Here is a 17,361-nt window from a genome sequence, read left to right on the forward strand (position 1 = left end):
TAGCTGGTTAAATAAAAGTTTTGACAGAGTTAAAGTTAAACACCCACAGCAGCTGCAAACCCCCACATTACCTCTTCAATAGTCTAATTTAAGCACATATTGCTACCAATAAATCGGTATACCCAGTGGTTTATACTTCAACATGAAGATTTTAGAATTTTATTTATCTAAAATTCTGAATGTAGGATTTTCTACATTTTTAAAATTAGCTTTACCGTTACTGATGCCTACTCTATATCAAAATTAGTAATCTCTGAAAGCGACATACATCTTGAAACCACTAGAGGCCGCTGTGGGATAGAAAGACAAGTGCGACAACTGTATCTTCTTGACGGCTGATGATGACATGTCAACAACAAACATGGCAGGCAGCAATAACTACTGGGAAGGTAAATAATGGTGCTTTGTGTAATAAAAAACCCCAAACAAACACACAAACAAACAGCTGCCACCATGTAAGGCTTTTGTTATCCAGGTCATACAAACTCAGCAGTTCAGAAACTTTATTTTATCCGCGGTTAGAAGGTGTTTTTAGCCGGTTTCGAGGCTAATCTGTTAGCGTGTTAGCCTTCGTAGTTCAAAAGTCAGTAGTCAGACTTCAGCTTCCTCCTTTAAGCCAGCTTACGTGCTACCAGAGTTTGTAAACCTTTCTGTTTCATCCTCCGTTTACTGTTTATAGGCACGTAACAGGAAGATTTCAACCAAACAAGTCTTGCATCGTTAAGTGTAAACAAACAGGAAGTTAATAGTTGTTTACACATATATGGTCATTCATTGCTGACCACCAAATCAGTTACCTCGTTAATCAGATGAAGGCTTTCGTAATGTTATGGTTGCCAGTTATTATCTCCTTACATTTGGCTGAAATCAAAAGTGAGCCCAATTTTCTGTTTTGATGATCATAATATTATGAAAAACAGCTATTTTTATAATCATAAAAATAGTTTCTACCTGTACTGTGTAGTCTGTGGTTTATCAGCTTTTTGTGGATGTTTGTTGTAAACCAGTGGTTCTCAAACTTTTAAATCCAAGATCAAACTTTGGATCTCTGATACCATCTCAAACAGTAAAAGAGAATCAAAGTTTCTTTTCATTGGATAAAGGCCAGCACACTGTCAGCAGCAACCCATAATAATTCAGTGTAAAGGATGTGCTGTAATGTGTTATTGGTAAATGATAATTAAATTGTGCTATTTAAAATACACTTTACAGAGATTTAGTTCTATTAAATCTAATATGTACCTTAGAAAATAAAACACTAACCCTTCAACACTAATGTGAAATAAATAGTTTAATTTAACATGCTTCTGGTATCTTAAAACACCAGAGTTTCCGAGGCTTTATGCTTAATGCTTTCACTAACCACGTGTAGTCGGTGACCCTTTAAATCCTTCGGCAGATTGAAAGAATTTGTCCAGAATTTAACCAAACTTGAACGCAGTGATCATCTAATGGGTCTTCCACAAAATTGTGCTCAAGGCCAAGGTAACGTTTGTCCTTTTACAGACTCTTGTACATTTTCACGGCATAATGTTGTTCCACACTACTTCCAGTTTCACCAAATTCTCACTCTTGGTGTTGTGAACAATATCCAGTTGTTCACTCAACCGTCTTTCTGTGCTTCACACTTCACAATAACCTGTGAATCATGATGGATCATGACCGAGATGGGCTTCTCCTTCCCCGACACTCTGGGTTTACATAAAATGATCTGCCTGGGTCTTTCTATCCTTACTGGACTCCTGTAGATCTGGCATGATATTGAGGGTTGTCTAATTTATTTGTTTTATATTTTTTCTCCCCCCGTCAGATTTGCGTAAACAAGCCAGGCAGCTGGAGAATGAGCTTGACCTCAAGCTAGTCTCCTTCAGTAAGCTTTGCACCAGCTATACCAGCAGCAGCCCAGACCAGCGGATGAGAGACAGCAGGTTGGCAGCGCTTTCCCCTCTTCACTTTAAACATGTACCCTCTCTCAAAAGAAATCTTGTTGGATATTAAAAAATCTTTGTGCTTTTAGAAGCTTTAGAACGTGTAATTGTTGACTTATTGAATTTAAATTAAATTTTCTTTTTTACATTTTTGCTGAGCATCCTTTCTATTTCCGTCTGAAATCAGGTCTGACTCTCTGGGCTCATCTCATGACAACTCGCTTGTGGCCATGACGACTGAGCTGGACCAGCTCTTAGCCAATGTGAGTTAAATGTGGCACACGGTATGGTCACGTATAGGATGCCTTCAGTTGCAGACAATTGTGTTATTCTATGTTTTTAGAGTCAAACAGACTGTTAGGCCTGTAGCCTACTTGTTAAATAATTTTTTTTCGAGTAGTCGAACATTTCAAATTATAATCCTGGGCTGTTTTGAAATCACATTATCTCTTAAAAGGTCATCTGTGCTTCTGTGGCTACATGATAAGAATTTAATCCTTTTTTTGCAGCTTACAGCAGTCAATGACAAAATGGCAGAATGCACTAGCACCCCTGGAGTTTCGTCACACAACGCAGGATTGATGCACACTTTACAGAGGCACAGAGACATTTTACAGGTACATAGACTTCCTTCACTTTGTTGTAGGCTGTGCAATTAATAAAACTTTAATTTCATTTGCAGTTTTGCCGGACGGCACAGTGGTGTGGTGGTTAGTGCTGGCGCCTCACAGCAAGAAGGTCCTGAGTTCAAAGTTCAGGGACGTTATTATTATAATTACTGTTTCACAATAATCACTTTTAGCCCTCCACACTTTAAATGTTATAATTAATTACGGTTGAACTTTGGGCAAATCCACATTCTAAAAACAATTTTTTCATGTCTTTGAGTGATCATATGATTAGTATTTTCCCCTCGGTCAAGGACAAAATCTTTCAGCTATTTATTGGAACATTCTGCGTACTTTGAAGATGCATTTATGAAATATGTACTGTATTTTGCCCCAATGTTTTCCAATCATGTTGTTTGCTAGTGATATCATGTCACACTGGCTGTAGTTTATCGTGTTTTATTTTGCAGGACTACACTCATGAGTTTCACAAAATCAAAAGCAACTTCTATAGCCTGCGAGAGCGAGAGGACCTTCTGGGCTCAGTTCACAGAGACATCGAGTGAGTTCCCTTCCCTCTCTGATCAATAAAAGACTTCATGTTGTTAGAAAATACAACCGTGAGTGAAGTGTCAGTCACGCAGGCCTCGAGGCTGGTCAGCGAGGCCCTGGTAACCTTGCTAGATAAAACTGTGTATTGCCCAAAAGGTTGGCAAGTGTTTGTCAGCACTCACTTGGTGAAACTGGCAACAAAGAAATATATGGTGCTGCTGTGGTTGGCTGTAGTTTGTAAGAAAAATTCGACTTGCTCGCCAACCCTGTCTTCAAAGTCAAAGTTGTGCCTTTTGAAGTGGTTGCAGCAGTAAGGCACAACTTTTATTTTAAGTGCTTCACAATAAAATTAAAAGAAAAAAAAACAGCTAATATTTAACTTTGAGGAGGTGGAGCCAAAGAATACTGTCAAATTTTTTAAGCTAATGGAAATGAATTATTGTAGGTTCTTCTTTTTAGCTCCAAGTGCAGCGCAAGTGTTGTGTAAAATTATTTATTGTGCTACTTTGTGAATAAATTTGGTGGCAAATGTAGTTTAGGCTTCTCATTGATATTGATGATAACTCTAATATTTAATATTAGAAGTTCTCTTATCTTTTTAGGTGTCATTTCTTTTATCTCCCATATGTCCCAAGATGTTACAAAAATGTGTTATTAAATCACTTGCTTACTCTCCTGCTTTACGTATGCAGAGTTTTCCTTTTCCTCCTGAATTCCTTCCATGCCTACTTTTTGTTGTCACCAAATCTAACATTTTCAGCTTTCCTTATTTTTGTCCCACTTTTCTGCTCTCTTCTCATCCCTCCTCCTCTCGTCCGATGTTATCTCTGACCAGCAGGAGGCAGAGATGTCTATTCAGTGTCTGGTTTCCCCTACCCTTTAATACTCTGCATTCCCGCTATCATATTTCATCCTCTAATAAGAGACACCTCTTATTAGCCATCTTCCCTCCTCTTCTCTGTATCTGTCTATGTCTCTCTCTTTCGCCGGGGATCTCTTTCCTAAGTGCCTTCTACAGTAAATCAAACCACAAGGCTTTCATTGAGCCAGAGCTGAGGGAGAGTGGTTACATCTGGCCTGCCTGATGCAGAGAAATGCTTTTTCACTAGAGGCGAGGAAGAGCAAGACTGTCAGACAGAGGGAATGAGACTTTCTCCTGATTTGACTTTGATTGATTACAAAAATGATGAGAGTGAATTTTAATTATTCCCACTGAGATTAGAGGTGTGGAGGAACAGTGAAAGGAGTGGGCCAACAGAACAGAAAATAGATGATGGATTAAAAAGATTATTAGTCCAAATAGAAATGGGATGGTGGTGGTGTAAATAAGAGATGGAGGACAGAGCTTTGGGTTAAGCACGTAGAAGCTTTAATGCAGGAAGTACATCAGTATCCCGGCATGTGTTTTTAGGATGGAGGGAAATACCTGCAGCACTGATGACGAATCATATCCTTCTCTTGTCACAGGGAGGTTGACATATTTTGATGTTAAGTATATTGTCTAAGCATCTGCACACACTCATGTTCCAGCTGTAATAACGTTTTTGGTGCTAATCTGATGCTGGAGTTTACCCTTCTTTAATTTTCTTACTCAGGTCCTACAAAAGCAGCTCAGGGGTGAATAACAGGAGGACAGAGCTCTTCCTGAAGGAGCACGAGCATCTAAGAAAGTAAGACACATCTTTAAGAAAACCAGTTTCACACTTATCACAAGAAGATTGAGAGCTATTTTCCAAAATCCTCATTGTTTACAACCCCTTTATGTGAGAGTTGAATTCTCTGTGATGTGTCTGCGGTATTTCCACTGATGTAATAAAAAATGACTGCATCAACTCAGACACTTCCTGATTGGAGTTATAGCTTTCTGTTCAGCTCGGTTGGGTTCTATTTATAAAAAAGAAGCGATGCAGCTATTATTCAGAAGCTCGTCTTGCTTGTGTCAGTGTGTGCTGGCGTGTTCGGAGCTGTGGTGACAAACAGGTTTCATGTTGTGGAAATGCTATCCAAAGGGGAAAAAGAGAACAGGTAGATTATGGTTTGATCTAGGAGTTGAAGCTGTATCGTGTCTTTCATAAATTTGAATGTCAGTGGGCCCGCTTGAATGCTTGTTTCTGGACTTGGGACCACATCTGAGAAGGTAGACAAGTCATTTGAAAGAGCCCATCGACACAGAGCACTGTCCATTTGTGTCTTTTAAAAAATGATTTCCATATTGTATATTCAGTACAGGTGCACGATTTGAGCCATGAGCGCACTTGTTGCCAAATGCAGTGACCTGATTGGTTTGATCTGTTTATTCAGATCCACAAAATCAGAAAAATTGTGCTTGGTTTGAAAAAATTAATGCCGCAATTTTTCCAGCGAAAATATGTGTTGAGTGTGAGCGGCTGCATTAAGAACAGGTGAGTGTGAAAAATATTTTAAACCCATCCTGCGTGTAAAGGCCTTAACAGTACTCACGTACGTTAGATTGCAGGTGTTTTTTTCTCCTTCCAGTATCTTCTTCACCAGCTGTCGCGTTACTCGTGTTGCCAGTGCTGGCTGTGTTTTCCCCTTCAGAAGTAAAAAGATAATAAATAGATACAATCACACAACCTACTAATTTTACTGCACAGATTCTAAACTCTGAAGTCTGCCCACTCCTGATAACTTTGCAGCAAAATGACAGAGAAAACAGACTGCTCGCACTGCTAGCATTCCCCCAGGCAGGGCATCCAGCGTTGCTTCCACCCCCCTGTTTTACATTAGTTGCCAGTATTTGACTGGGCTCCCATTCCTCCTTTTAAAATACAGAGAATGACTAAGAATTCAGAAATCACGAAACAGCCCACCTTTAGTGTCTCCTGAACAAAATAACACATTGAGCTGGGGACTGACACTGCCGGTGCTTCCTGAGGCAGTGAATACAAAGTGGCTTCCAGTTTTGGTTTGACCACTTTGGAACTGGGGGGGAATAGACCAGACTCTGTATCGTATATTGGCTTTATGGGAATGACTGCATTACTGCAGATAATGAAAACATGGTTTAGGTTATTTTAGCAGCGAGAGACACAACTCCCACGCTCCCATCACCGCTGTTCCCTGAAGCAGTGGATCCGCAGTTTGTTCCTTCCCCTGAGTTGCCATTGGACTGAGATCCAATTCCTCCTTTTGAAATACAAAAAATAATAAATAAAAAAGGTAATTATTGTCTGACTCTAGGACAGAGCTGTGCTGCGGTTGCATATCACCTGGTGTAAATGATGGATACGAAATGGCTGAACTTCATGATTAAAATTTCTGTAGAAACATGCGAGTTGTTGAGATTATAATGAAGGTCCAGTCTGATGATTATTCATCTGTGCTCAGATGAGTCAGGTGGTCAACAGTAACTTCTTTTATCCACTCATTTTGGCCTCTCTATATAATTGTTATTAAAAATCTTTTTTAGGGGGTCAGACACCTCCAAGTCACACCACGAACCCTCTATACGTCCCAAATCTGAATTCTCACGTCACTCTGAAACTTTTTTGTTGCAACAATGAACTGAAACTTGTGAGTCAGCATTGTGGTGGCAGAAAACAGCAGAGTTAGTTGTTCAGAATGAATTGGAAACACCAAAAAGGGCTTTCATTTGTTTGTTTGTTTTGTCATTTAATCTTTAAAGTAAATGTGACTAAATCAGAGAGCCTGCACAGCTCACACATTTATTATTCAGTTTCTTGTGCAAGGGAATGCCCCACCTATCAGAGATCTATTTACAAATCCTTACTTTCATAGATCCTGTATATTTTATGTTTTGTGCAACAGCTTAAACAATTATTGTTTGCATTTAGATATATTAGAAAAATAAACTAGAAGGCTATAATGATCATAGCTGTGAGTTTAGATCAATATATTGATATTTGATGATGAACACATGCCGTTTTCTGGTTGTTCCAGCAACAATTAAAGGTAAAATAACTGCACAGATATTTCAAAGGGCTGAAAGTGGTCAGACTTGTTTCTCCAGGCAGTTTGGATTAATGTAATATCTGAGTCTGATTAAATTATCGTAAGATTTCGTAGGTATTTTGTTGTAAATAACAGTCTTTTTTTTTTTGCCTGTCCCGTTTGGCTCTTTTGCCATCAGAATTATTGGAAAGATGCCCAACGGATTTACTTTACCAAATGGACCATCCCAGCCTTGCCGTAATGGTCTATTTGATTCACCTTTTATTGTTTATTTTATTTTATTTTCACTTGCTAAATACGGGACAGATTTGACTGGGGAAAAGAAAGAGGGAAAGAAAAACAGCGGGAAGAGGGACGGGGATAAAGGGCAAAAAACAAAAACCAACAAATGAAGCAGAAAACAAAGAAATAAATCATATATCAATCACCTGGTCACCTGTTGAGAAAGAAAAAAAGAAAACAAGCAGGAAAAAACAAGAGTACATAAATAAACAGACATCACGATGATATATGGGAATATAACAGTAACTAAATATGTAAACATTATTGTGCAGCACATAAGATCACAGACCACAGTGTGCTTTGAGGTAGGAGCCAAAAAGGGTGTGTTTGTGTGTGTGAGCACCGTGTGTACACCTGTGAGCATGAGCGCGCTTGTATTTAAAAGGTTCCTTCATGTAATGATCTGCTAGAGGGTGTGGGGAGCCACAGACCCTCCCCTAGCCCCGCTGCACGCAGCCACGAGGAAACCGTCACCTAAGAGCCAACAGAGCCCTTAATAGGCCATGACCGCAACCCCGGGTTGAGCCCTCCAAGGAAGATGCTCCTGGGGACCCCCGACGCCTCGTCAGGGATTAAGACTTTTTTAATGGTGATAATGATTTTGTTTGAAAAGTCTGGAGAGCCATTAAAGTGTTTAGCTACTTCAGTGAAAAATCCACCGTGTCAGTGTTGAGATATGCACCACAGCTTTGAACTTACCAACTGATGCGGCAGTTTGTCGAGCCGGGAATCCAACATGATTAGTCATCATTTAGGTGCCTTTCATTTTACATTTTCCTTAGTTAAAAATTTATGAGTTTCTTTGAGATTTCATTTTCAGGTATTTTACATGGTTGCTTCTGAATACTTCTTATTAACTTCCCATTTATTTACTTTTTCTTTAATGTGGACGTATATCAGTTTTGTTTAATATCCATTTAAAAAATTCATACAACCACAACAAGGTCACACAGGTCTAGAGGCCATTCTGCAGCCACCATGCGAATCACTATTCAGTGAACATGTTTACTCGGCGAGTTCAGATAAGTCGACGTCTTCTGTGCAAACTGCAGGTGACTACAGCGGTCCGCTAGCAACCAAAGTATTCAGAAAGCCGTCACAAGGAGGCCAGTCATTAGGCTCGTGTGACACTGGGTATCACACTTTTTGGCCTTAACGATGAGAACATGTTATGCCTTTTTTTTTTTTTTAATGAAGCAAAAAGCAGTTTTGACTTTATTCTGATTTGTATTTATTTGTATTATCTTTTTGTTTTTTATTTGTTCCTAACAGAAGCAGTGTTTTTTTAAGAAAGGTCAGAGCAAGTTAAAAAGAAAAGAGTCTATACCTTTATATAAAGTGTTATATGAACATTTTAAATACTGCGTTGCATTTGATGAGTACTTCAGCTAATGCTAATACAGTTCCCTGAGCCAACAGTAACATTATTGACAGTGCCAGTACTGGACTTGTTGAAATGCCAGAAATGTGCTGAGATGCGCGCTGCCGTGATCACTGAACATGATTCAGAAATAAACCACCCACTTTAAGCACCTTCCCAACCGTATGAGGAAAAAATAGCCCACCTGCTGTCGCAGTGTGGTTATTTCTTCCTCCAGTGCATCCTTGGTTTGTTTCGGATAAACAAGCGTTGCTGATTTTACCCAGAGAAACATTTTCCTCCTGTATCACCTGTGGAGGAGGAGCAGACATCAGCAAAGACAAACTATTAATACTCTTCAGACAGTTTAGACTCTCAGATTGAAAATTGAGGAGTTAAATTTACCTTTAACAGTGAAACACAGTCTCAGCAGCGGTCTCTGCAAGTTGAGGAACTGTTTTTATTGTCAATGTTATGAGATATTGGGCGTGCTGTTATTTAGATAGATGGAGCTTGAAAGAAGAATGCACATAAAATCTGAGGCTCTGTGAGGCTGATCTGAGAAACCACTGTTGCACTTTGACTTGTCGAAGGTGTGAACATGTCAGTGATTGATGAGGAGATTCTTGTTTGGGATTCGGTGGGGTAAATGCACTATATGAACAAATGTTCAATACTGAATGTAAGAAATGAGGTTAAAATGTGCGGCATCGTCTCAGTATTGAGGGCTGCTAAAAGGATTCGATTGAGCTATTAGCTGATCGACAGACAACACTTTGCTGCTGCTCAATTTATAAAAGTTTTGGACTGCTGGTGTTTTTCTTCTTCTTATTTTATTAGATTTTATTCAAGCACTCATAACTTACTCAATAATTTGCAGCTTCACTTAAATTTAAAGAGGTGTTGATTGCAGTTTTAGAAATTATACAATATTAATGCACATCTCATATTAGGACATATATTAGTTCGCTGAATCAGTGCATAGACAAATGTGTTACCTGAAGCAGTGGATCCAGAGTTGCTCTTATGCCACTGAGTCCCATTCACATTGCAGTGTTTTATGGTAAACCTTAATATGTAATATTGCAATAGTAAATACACATGTTGAAGTAATGTTATCAGTGAGTGATAAAAGTATTTCACTTTTTTATGCATGGGATCGCAGCGATCGCGGAAAAAAGCAGTGGAAATGAGATGTCTCCAGAGGGTGTGTGGGCACTCTCTTGGGTGTGGAGCTCAGTCATTCACGAAGGACTCAAGGTCAAGGTCAAATTTATTTAGATAGCACATTTCTAGATAGACGATGCTGCACAAAGTGCTTAACAATATAAAAATGCCATTAAAAAGAAACAATGTAATACAATAATAAAAGAATTAAAACAACTAAGAACTAAGACTATTAAAATAAGACCAAAATGCTTGGGTCATAGTGTGTTAAAAGCAAGGGCTTAAAAATGTGTCTTTAGTAGTGATTTAAATTGATCAAGTGTTTGTGCAGATCTAATATTTAGGGGAAGACTATTCCAAAGTCTGGGACCAGCCACAGAGAAGGCTCTACCACAAGATTTGAGATAAGTCTGTGGGATGGAGAGCATTAATTATGGGCATAAACAGAAAGGAGCTCAGACAGGTAAGAAGGGGCTCGGGCGTTAAGCAACTTAAAAACAAAAAGTCAAAGTTTAAACTGGATCCTGCAGGAGACAGGAAGCCAGTGTAGAGAAGCTAAAACTGGGGTTATATGCTCTCTCCGTTTGGTACCAGTTAGCAGGCGAGCAGCTGCATTTTGGACCATCTGAAGATGATGAATGGAGGCCTGGTCGAGACTAAAATACAATGAATTGCAGTAGTCCAATCTGCAAGTAAGGAAAGGGTCAATAACATGTTCAAAGACGTTAGCCGGAAGGTATGGCTTTACCTTGGCTAGCTGTCTTAACTGAAAGAAGCAGGACTGGACTACTGCCCTCACCTGCTTATTCAATTTAAAAGAACCATCAAGGTAGACACCGAGGTTTTTTACATGTGTTTTACAATTGGAAGAAAGGGGGCCCAGAGTGCTATCGATGTGATTATTGACAAAGTTGCCTCAAAGTAGAGCCGTTACTTCCTTGCATCAAGTGGGCCGACGAGGTGATTTGGTCATGTCCCACCGGGAGGAAGTCCTAGAGCAGATTCGGGCATGCTAGACAAATTGCATTTCTCAGCTGGACCCAGATCTGGACCTGAATGAGGGATGTGGTTGGTTAACTGGTTCATTTGCTGGTTGGCTTGTTGACACATTTAGGTTTGAATGGTTCCTCTCATTTCATTTTCACAAGAATCTATTGGGTGTGTTTGTTAAATACGCAAATGTCCAATGGTGGGGAGTCGATCCGCGTTATTGCCTCTGCTCTGTTTTCAACAAAGATGCCAACTAAACCAAATTTTTAAAAAAGACTCAGTGGTTCTAACTTTATAAGTGTGACTAGTGGTCAGATATGCAGAAATGGAAAACCATTGGAAACCATGTCTGTGTGCATATTGCAGCTGTATTCATATTTATGTACATTGAACACAGGCAGATTTAAATTTAAGTTATAATGTTATGCTATATCACAAGTAAAGAATAGGAAAATAAGCAAAGAAAGAAAAGTAGGGTCTGCTAAACATGAAGCTGCCTCGCCTCTGACTCTGTCGGCTAATAAAGGATCGTCTGAAAAAGGAGAGGATGGCAGCAGATAGATGGTGGGAGCGGTGGACGAATAGATGGAGGAAGTATAAAGCACAGTATTGATTTTTGGTCTCTAGTGAAGTCCGACAGGATGCATGCAGCTGCCTTTATATGCTCCGCTCAGCCCCAGACTTTTTCTGCCCATCACTTATCTTAGCAGATAATGCAAGCCCTTCTCTGTGTGTATGTGCACTGTTGACCCTCTGTATGTTTTCCTTACGCCTCAAGAAAATCAGAGATCAGAACCAAACATTATATATCCATATGTTCAGAGCTGAAATTTTATACACATTAATGGACTTTCCCCAAAATCGCCCATTAACAGCACTTTCTCCTCCCTCGCAGGAATCAGATGAAGTGCTTCTCTTATGATAACAGACCGATCGGGCTGTGTGGGTTCATGGCACAGGCTTCCTCTGAGTCTTGTTGTATAATTCCATAACTTCATATAGAGAACATTTGAAATGATCTCATAAGGTTATTTTAGGAAGTTTTAATCTTTAACTTTACTGAAGATGGTTGACTTACTTTTATCCTTTTTCTTGTTTTTTGTCCTATGTTCACAGCTCAGACAGTCATATTGACAACGCAATAAGGTGAGTTCTATTAATGCTTCATTTGCTTTCCTCCTCCCTTGCTTTGTTCTCACTCAGCACGTGCCCATCATAAGCAAATGCAGCACATTTCAGTCTATTAAAACTACTGTAGCTCCCTACTTTTAGCTCATTAGCTGAAACAAGCTTAATGTGATTCTGCGAAGACAGCTACTGTGTGTGCTTCTTTTTGTGCCGCCGCCAGTCCCTAATGGTTTGTCTCCCTGCAGTATCGCCATGGCTACCAAAGAGAACATCACATTTCAGCGTGGGATGTTGAAGTCCATTCAAACCAGGGTCACAACTTTGGCCAGTATCCTTTTATCATTGATATCACTTCTCTTCTTTTTCTCCAGACTCGACTTTCTTTTCTTTTTTCTGTGTTAAAATAAAAATGCCAGTTCTCCTCGTTGCACAGGAAAATAGAAAACTGCTTGTGAAGACAGGCAACGCCTGTGCAACTACTCTCAGTCAGCTGCGGTCTTCAGAGCAAGTTAGGGGTGATAAGACAGAGTCAGTCTGCTATGAGTTTGTGATTGAATGGAGTCAACTTGGAAGTTACGTGCAATCTGTGATAATATGGCGAAATGTGTAAATGTGATAAATAGGTCAAAACCACAAGTGTGGAATTGTCTGGAGGAATTACATTGCATGAACAGCCTGTTTAAGGTCATGCCAAAGCATTGCCATCACATATAAGCCCAGACTTTGATTAGACCAATTCAAAACCTTCATTTTGTTTTTCATACAGGGCCAGTGTGAAATGACATTGTCATTTAAAGGAAAGGTTATTTATGAGATCAAGGAGGTGGCAAATACTTTTTCACAGCACTGTACAGTCATGGAAAAAGGTTTTGAGAATGACACAAATATTGGTTTTCATAAAGTTTGCTGCTTCAGTGTTTTTAGATCTTTTTGTCAGTTGTTTCTGAATCATCGTTAGAGGACCTTTGAACCGCTTTCCTTGAAATTCTTGATGATCCGATAAACAGTTGACTGTTTATCGGATCATCAAGACATAAATGTAAATGCAATCCATTCCTTATTATAATTATTATAATAATGAATTGCACTGTCTTGATGATCCGATAAACAGTTTATCGGATCATCAAGTGCAATCTTAGCAGCAACAATATCTTTGCCTGTGAAGCCCATTTTATGCAACACAATAATAATTATAATAAGGAATGTATTGCATTTATATAGCGCTTTTCGAGAACCGCAAAGTGCTGTACAATTCCACTATTCATTCACTCTCACACACTGGTGGAGGCAGCTACAGTTGTAGCCACAGCTGCCCTGGGGCAGACTGACAGAAGCGAGGCTCCCATTGGCCTCTCTGGCCAACACCAGTAGGCGGTAGGTGAAGTGTCTTGCCCAAGCACACAACGACCGAGACTGTCCGAGCCGGGGCTCGAACCAGCAACCTTCCGGTTACAAGACGAACTGCCAACTCTTTGAGCCACGATCGCACACAATGCTGGCTGCACATGTTTTCTTGCAGGTTACCATGGTTAACAGGAAGAACAACGATTTCAAGCATCGCCATCATTTTAACAATTCCAGTCTGCTATTCTAACTCAATCATCATAACATAATGATCTCCAGCCTTGTGCTCGTCAACATTCTCACCTATGTTAACAAGAAGAAGGACTTTGCAGTTTATCTGATCACTCTTCATAAAATTCTGGAGTATATGCAAACTGCCTTCATAAAAGCTGAAGCAGCAAACTTTCTGAAAACCAATATTTGTGTCATTCTCAAAACTTTTGGCCACGACTAAATGTTTGCTAGCCTGTCTGGGTGTGAATGAAGAAAGACGACCCATGCAACTGTCTTCCAATCAAAAAAGGTTGCCCAGAGGTTGACAAAGGAACACCCCCCACATCTGGGTGAACACTTGGTCACCATAGCTACCAGGGAACCACTTTTTTCTTTCCTTTCCTAGTCATGAGGATGTTTCTGTCTTATTTTTACTTTGTGTGACTGAGCCATACGCACTTAGATAGTTAAAATAATAAATGCATAGCTAGATTGCACTAATAAATAAAAAAATGAACAGACCTGAGATGAACACTGACCATTGAACTGAATGAAAAAATATTTAGAAAATATAAATTTTTTGCTATTAAGTCTTAAATGACCATAATTTTAAAGTCTCGAGTCCATCTGACAGGCCTGTGGGTTAATATAAGCTGGTTTGGATTCACTGAACCACACCGCTGGATTGGATTTTTGTTTCGGAGCCTTGCTGATGTTTTTTCCTGCTACTCTCTGTCTCTTATTTACTTACTGCAAGGAAGGGAAACCCAGCTTGGGTCTTAATTATTTTCCTTCACCCTGCTACCCCGCCTCTCAGATCGCTTCCCCACCATCAACAGTCTCATCCAGAAAATCAATTTGCGCAAGAGGCGGGACTCTATAATTCTGGGTGTGGTTATTGGTGTCTGCACCATACTCTTGTTGCTCTACACTTTCCAATGAATCGCCATCAACTGACAAAATATACGCACTGTAACTCTAACCAAGTGTATACCATGTGGTTTTTATTCTCTCTATGGCACAAAAATATAACTGACACAAAATATTGAAAATAAGATGTAATTTCTCAGATTGGAGAGTTTATTTATTTTCTGGGGATTTGTATATTGCTGCTTGTATCCTGTTGTTATTTTAACTCCTTATAAATTCACATAATAACCTTTCATTTGGATTGTGTATTGTATTGACTTATTTTGTTAAATAAAAGTGACAAACTCACTTCCAGCTTGGTCATGCTCATTCAGCTTTATTTCAGACATGCAGAACTATGGCACAGTAAACCAGTCATACAGTATAAATGTATAAACATGAACATCAGAGTGCCAAGATCGGTGCATACAAGGGGGGCAACCGCCCCGTTCATATCTTGCAGTATATTGTAAACATAATGAGGTTCAGTAGAGTCCAAACAGGAGTCATTTCAGTTATGACAGCACGCAAAGCAAGATATCACACTATGACTGCAGAAAGGCATTGTTGTGATACATAGACATGTGCCTAAAATTCATGTAAACAATGTACGAAAACAGCTTATACGTCTTCCTACAGCCACAAAACTCTCAAACGGGAGAAAAAGTTAATGTTTTGTTAATATTTAGTTTTGAGAAACAGGGCAGTGACGACATCATGGACTAGAAGTGCACTGATGCCTTTTTTTCTGATCTTGTGTATTTGTTGTTGTGTTTAGTGAACCCATATGTGTTTTTTTCTTTTTTAATTTATTTGCAAATTGTAGTTTTATCCAGCTGTCTGCATAAGGCAGGAGTGCACCACTAGTTTAGACTATGAGAATATAGTTACTGACAGCCTGACACAATAGTGCAGTTTTTATCTTTCTTCCTCAGATCCTGAGTTTCTGACGTGATTGGGCATGAGTGTAGCCAGAAAAATAGAAATGTCCTGCCCTTCTTTCTTTTTCTTTCTGTTTTTTTTTTTTAGGTCCGTAGCAGAAAAACAAACAAACAAAAACAAAACATTAAGTCATACTTGAGAGTCTCTTCGTCTTGTTTGTGCTTTTTCATCGTCAAATTGACATCCTTCCTCGTGTGAAAATTTGAGATGACGTAAAAGAAGACTCCTTTCATCCCACTTTTCATTGCTGCATCTCTGAGAGCAAAACAGACAGAGGAAAAAGTTGATATACACAGAGTTACACTGAGATTTCTGTGTGTTTGTTCCATTTCTTCCTCGCATACCTATTGTAACCGCTACGAAGATGATCACAGCCACACCCAGCACCATTGCCAGGGCGCTGAGTAACATAGATAGACGCCCATACTTTCTCGCTCCCTCAGCATCCCCTGTCTGGAGAACAGTCCTCGACTAACGGGAAATGGAAGGAGATAAAATATAAATAATTTAAGAGCAACACAGTTGCAAAACAGTAGCAAAACACCTGGATTTACAGTGTGATTTAAAGCACGGAGAAAAATGTCTATGGATAAAGTAAAAGCTAAATAACTGCGCGGCACTCACCACATTTGCATACCACAAGGCACAAATATTGAGCGGCCAGCCGGGACAGAAACAGGACAGCACGGCGAGCCAGAGGTAACTCGGGGGGTCGGTGCCCGGTGGCACCTGAGAGGGCAGCTGTCCCAGGAAAAGCCGGGACGAGGATCTGGGTGGGGCCAGTTGCCCAACGGAGCCCGATTTAAGAGGTGATCTGTGTCCGTTCTGGTCCGCATCCAGGGAGCGGACACTCCCTCTGATGTTCAGGGAGAAAGAGTCAGATGGTTTGATGTTGCTCTGCCCGGTGGGCTCGGTGGTTGCTGTGCTCAGTAGCTTCTCCGTGTCCTGGAAGCCGGTGGGTATAGAAACTTCCCTCTCGCCAAGGGCGCTTTTCCCAAAGGCAGCATCAGTGTTAATAGCCATCACTGAAAGATAAGAAATATCTCCAAGTCGGATTCTCTGTCTGGCCGAGCCGCTTTCCTGTGGATGGAGACGCTGAAGAGTTCTTCCTTCAGATCTTGTCCATTGGGGGTCATCAGATTAAATATTACAAATTCAGCTAGCGTAAAGGCAACCTATTTAATTAAGCAGTCCAACTCCATCAAAATTTCTTATTGATGAGCGAGATGTTATTGATGTCTGAGCTTCTCTCACGTTTAGTTGGCGGTGAGCATCTGGACGCAAGTCTCGTCTCTTACCCCCACCCCCCTGTATTATGTAGTGAGGTATTACCGCATCCCCTACTTTTCTACAGCACATCCCTAATGCCGAAGCCTACTTATGCACCAGGCGATGCGTGTGACAATGCAGAAACAACAGCTAAACCCGTTTTAAGTGAACGCGCGCGGTGCGTAAAAGCTTTCCATCTTTCCATGTGCGCATGGGGGCAGCAGTTGGATCAGCATATCGAACACTATGGAGGGTGTGTGGGGGAGAGAGATGAGTGGAGCTGGAGCAGGGCGGACATTGAACCACAAGCCTCTAAACACATACACCACCTGCTGACTCAGACTCTGGTTGTATTCTGCCATATTAGAACCTGTAACGGCATCCCTGCAAAGAGCTCCCCAAATTTAACATCTGATCAGTCAAGAATCAGTTGAAGTGTTTTTAAATAAAATTAGCAATACTCGAAGTGCTAGTGCTTTCACGTCTTATCTTATACTTTTATTTTTTATGTTCTGTGTTAAGCACATTGAGTTTACATATAATGAAATGTTCTATGTGCAAAGTGTGTGTGTGTGTGTGTGTGTGTGTGTGTGTGTGTGTGTGTGTGTGTGTGTGTGTGTGTGTGTGTGTGTGAGGCGTGTGTGGAGTGCTTATAGAAGAAGCACAAGCAGTTCACTTATTATGGATGCTAAGCTATTAATGGGTAGGACGTCCATTTGCTCTCCAGACAGCCTCG

The 17,361-nt window shown here is 40.2% G+C and overlaps 2 protein-coding genes across 3 annotated transcripts; one reads left to right on the forward strand and one right to left on the reverse strand.

The window, feature by feature from the left end:
* Nucleotides 1-191: 191 nt before the first annotated feature.
* LOC102308691 (Golgi SNAP receptor complex member 1) lies at nucleotides 192-14,723 on the forward strand. Of its 2 annotated transcripts, none has more exons than XM_005926307.2 (9): nucleotides 192-389; nucleotides 1,811-1,928; nucleotides 2,116-2,191; nucleotides 2,438-2,545; nucleotides 3,007-3,098; nucleotides 4,684-4,758; nucleotides 11,937-11,966; nucleotides 12,194-12,276; nucleotides 14,323-14,723. In XM_005926307.2, exons 1-9 carry the CDS (start codon nucleotides 347-349, stop codon nucleotides 14,445-14,447), a joined length of 750 nt encoding a protein of 249 aa, XP_005926369.1. In that variant the 5' UTR covers nucleotides 192-346; the 3' UTR covers nucleotides 14,448-14,723. The 2 variants fall into 2 exon arrangements, with proteins under 2 accessions (XP_005926369.1, XP_042078249.1); XM_042222315.1 differs by lacking the exon at nucleotides 192-389 and adding an exon at nucleotides 396-1,485.
* An 8-nt stretch (nucleotides 14,724-14,731) lies between these two features.
* On the reverse strand, nucleotides 14,732-16,888 carry LOC102308392 (trafficking regulator of GLUT4 1). Its single transcript, XM_005926306.3, has 3 exons — nucleotides 15,981-16,888; nucleotides 15,701-15,827; nucleotides 14,732-15,611 (listed from the first exon to the last, which is right to left on the reverse strand). The coding sequence occupies exons 1-3, from the start codon at nucleotides 16,377-16,379 to the stop codon at nucleotides 15,598-15,600; spliced, it is 540 nt and encodes a 179-aa protein (XP_005926368.1). The 5' UTR covers nucleotides 16,380-16,888; the 3' UTR covers nucleotides 14,732-15,597.
* Nucleotides 16,889-17,361: the final 473 nt, after the last annotated feature.

The sequence above is a fragment of the Haplochromis burtoni genome, unplaced genomic scaffold (assembly GCF_018398535.1).
Source record: "Haplochromis burtoni strain Fernald_Lab_line unplaced genomic scaffold, NCSU_Asbu1 Contig_83, whole genome shotgun sequence".
Lineage (NCBI taxonomy): Eukaryota > Metazoa > Chordata > Actinopteri > Cichliformes > Cichlidae > Haplochromis > Haplochromis burtoni.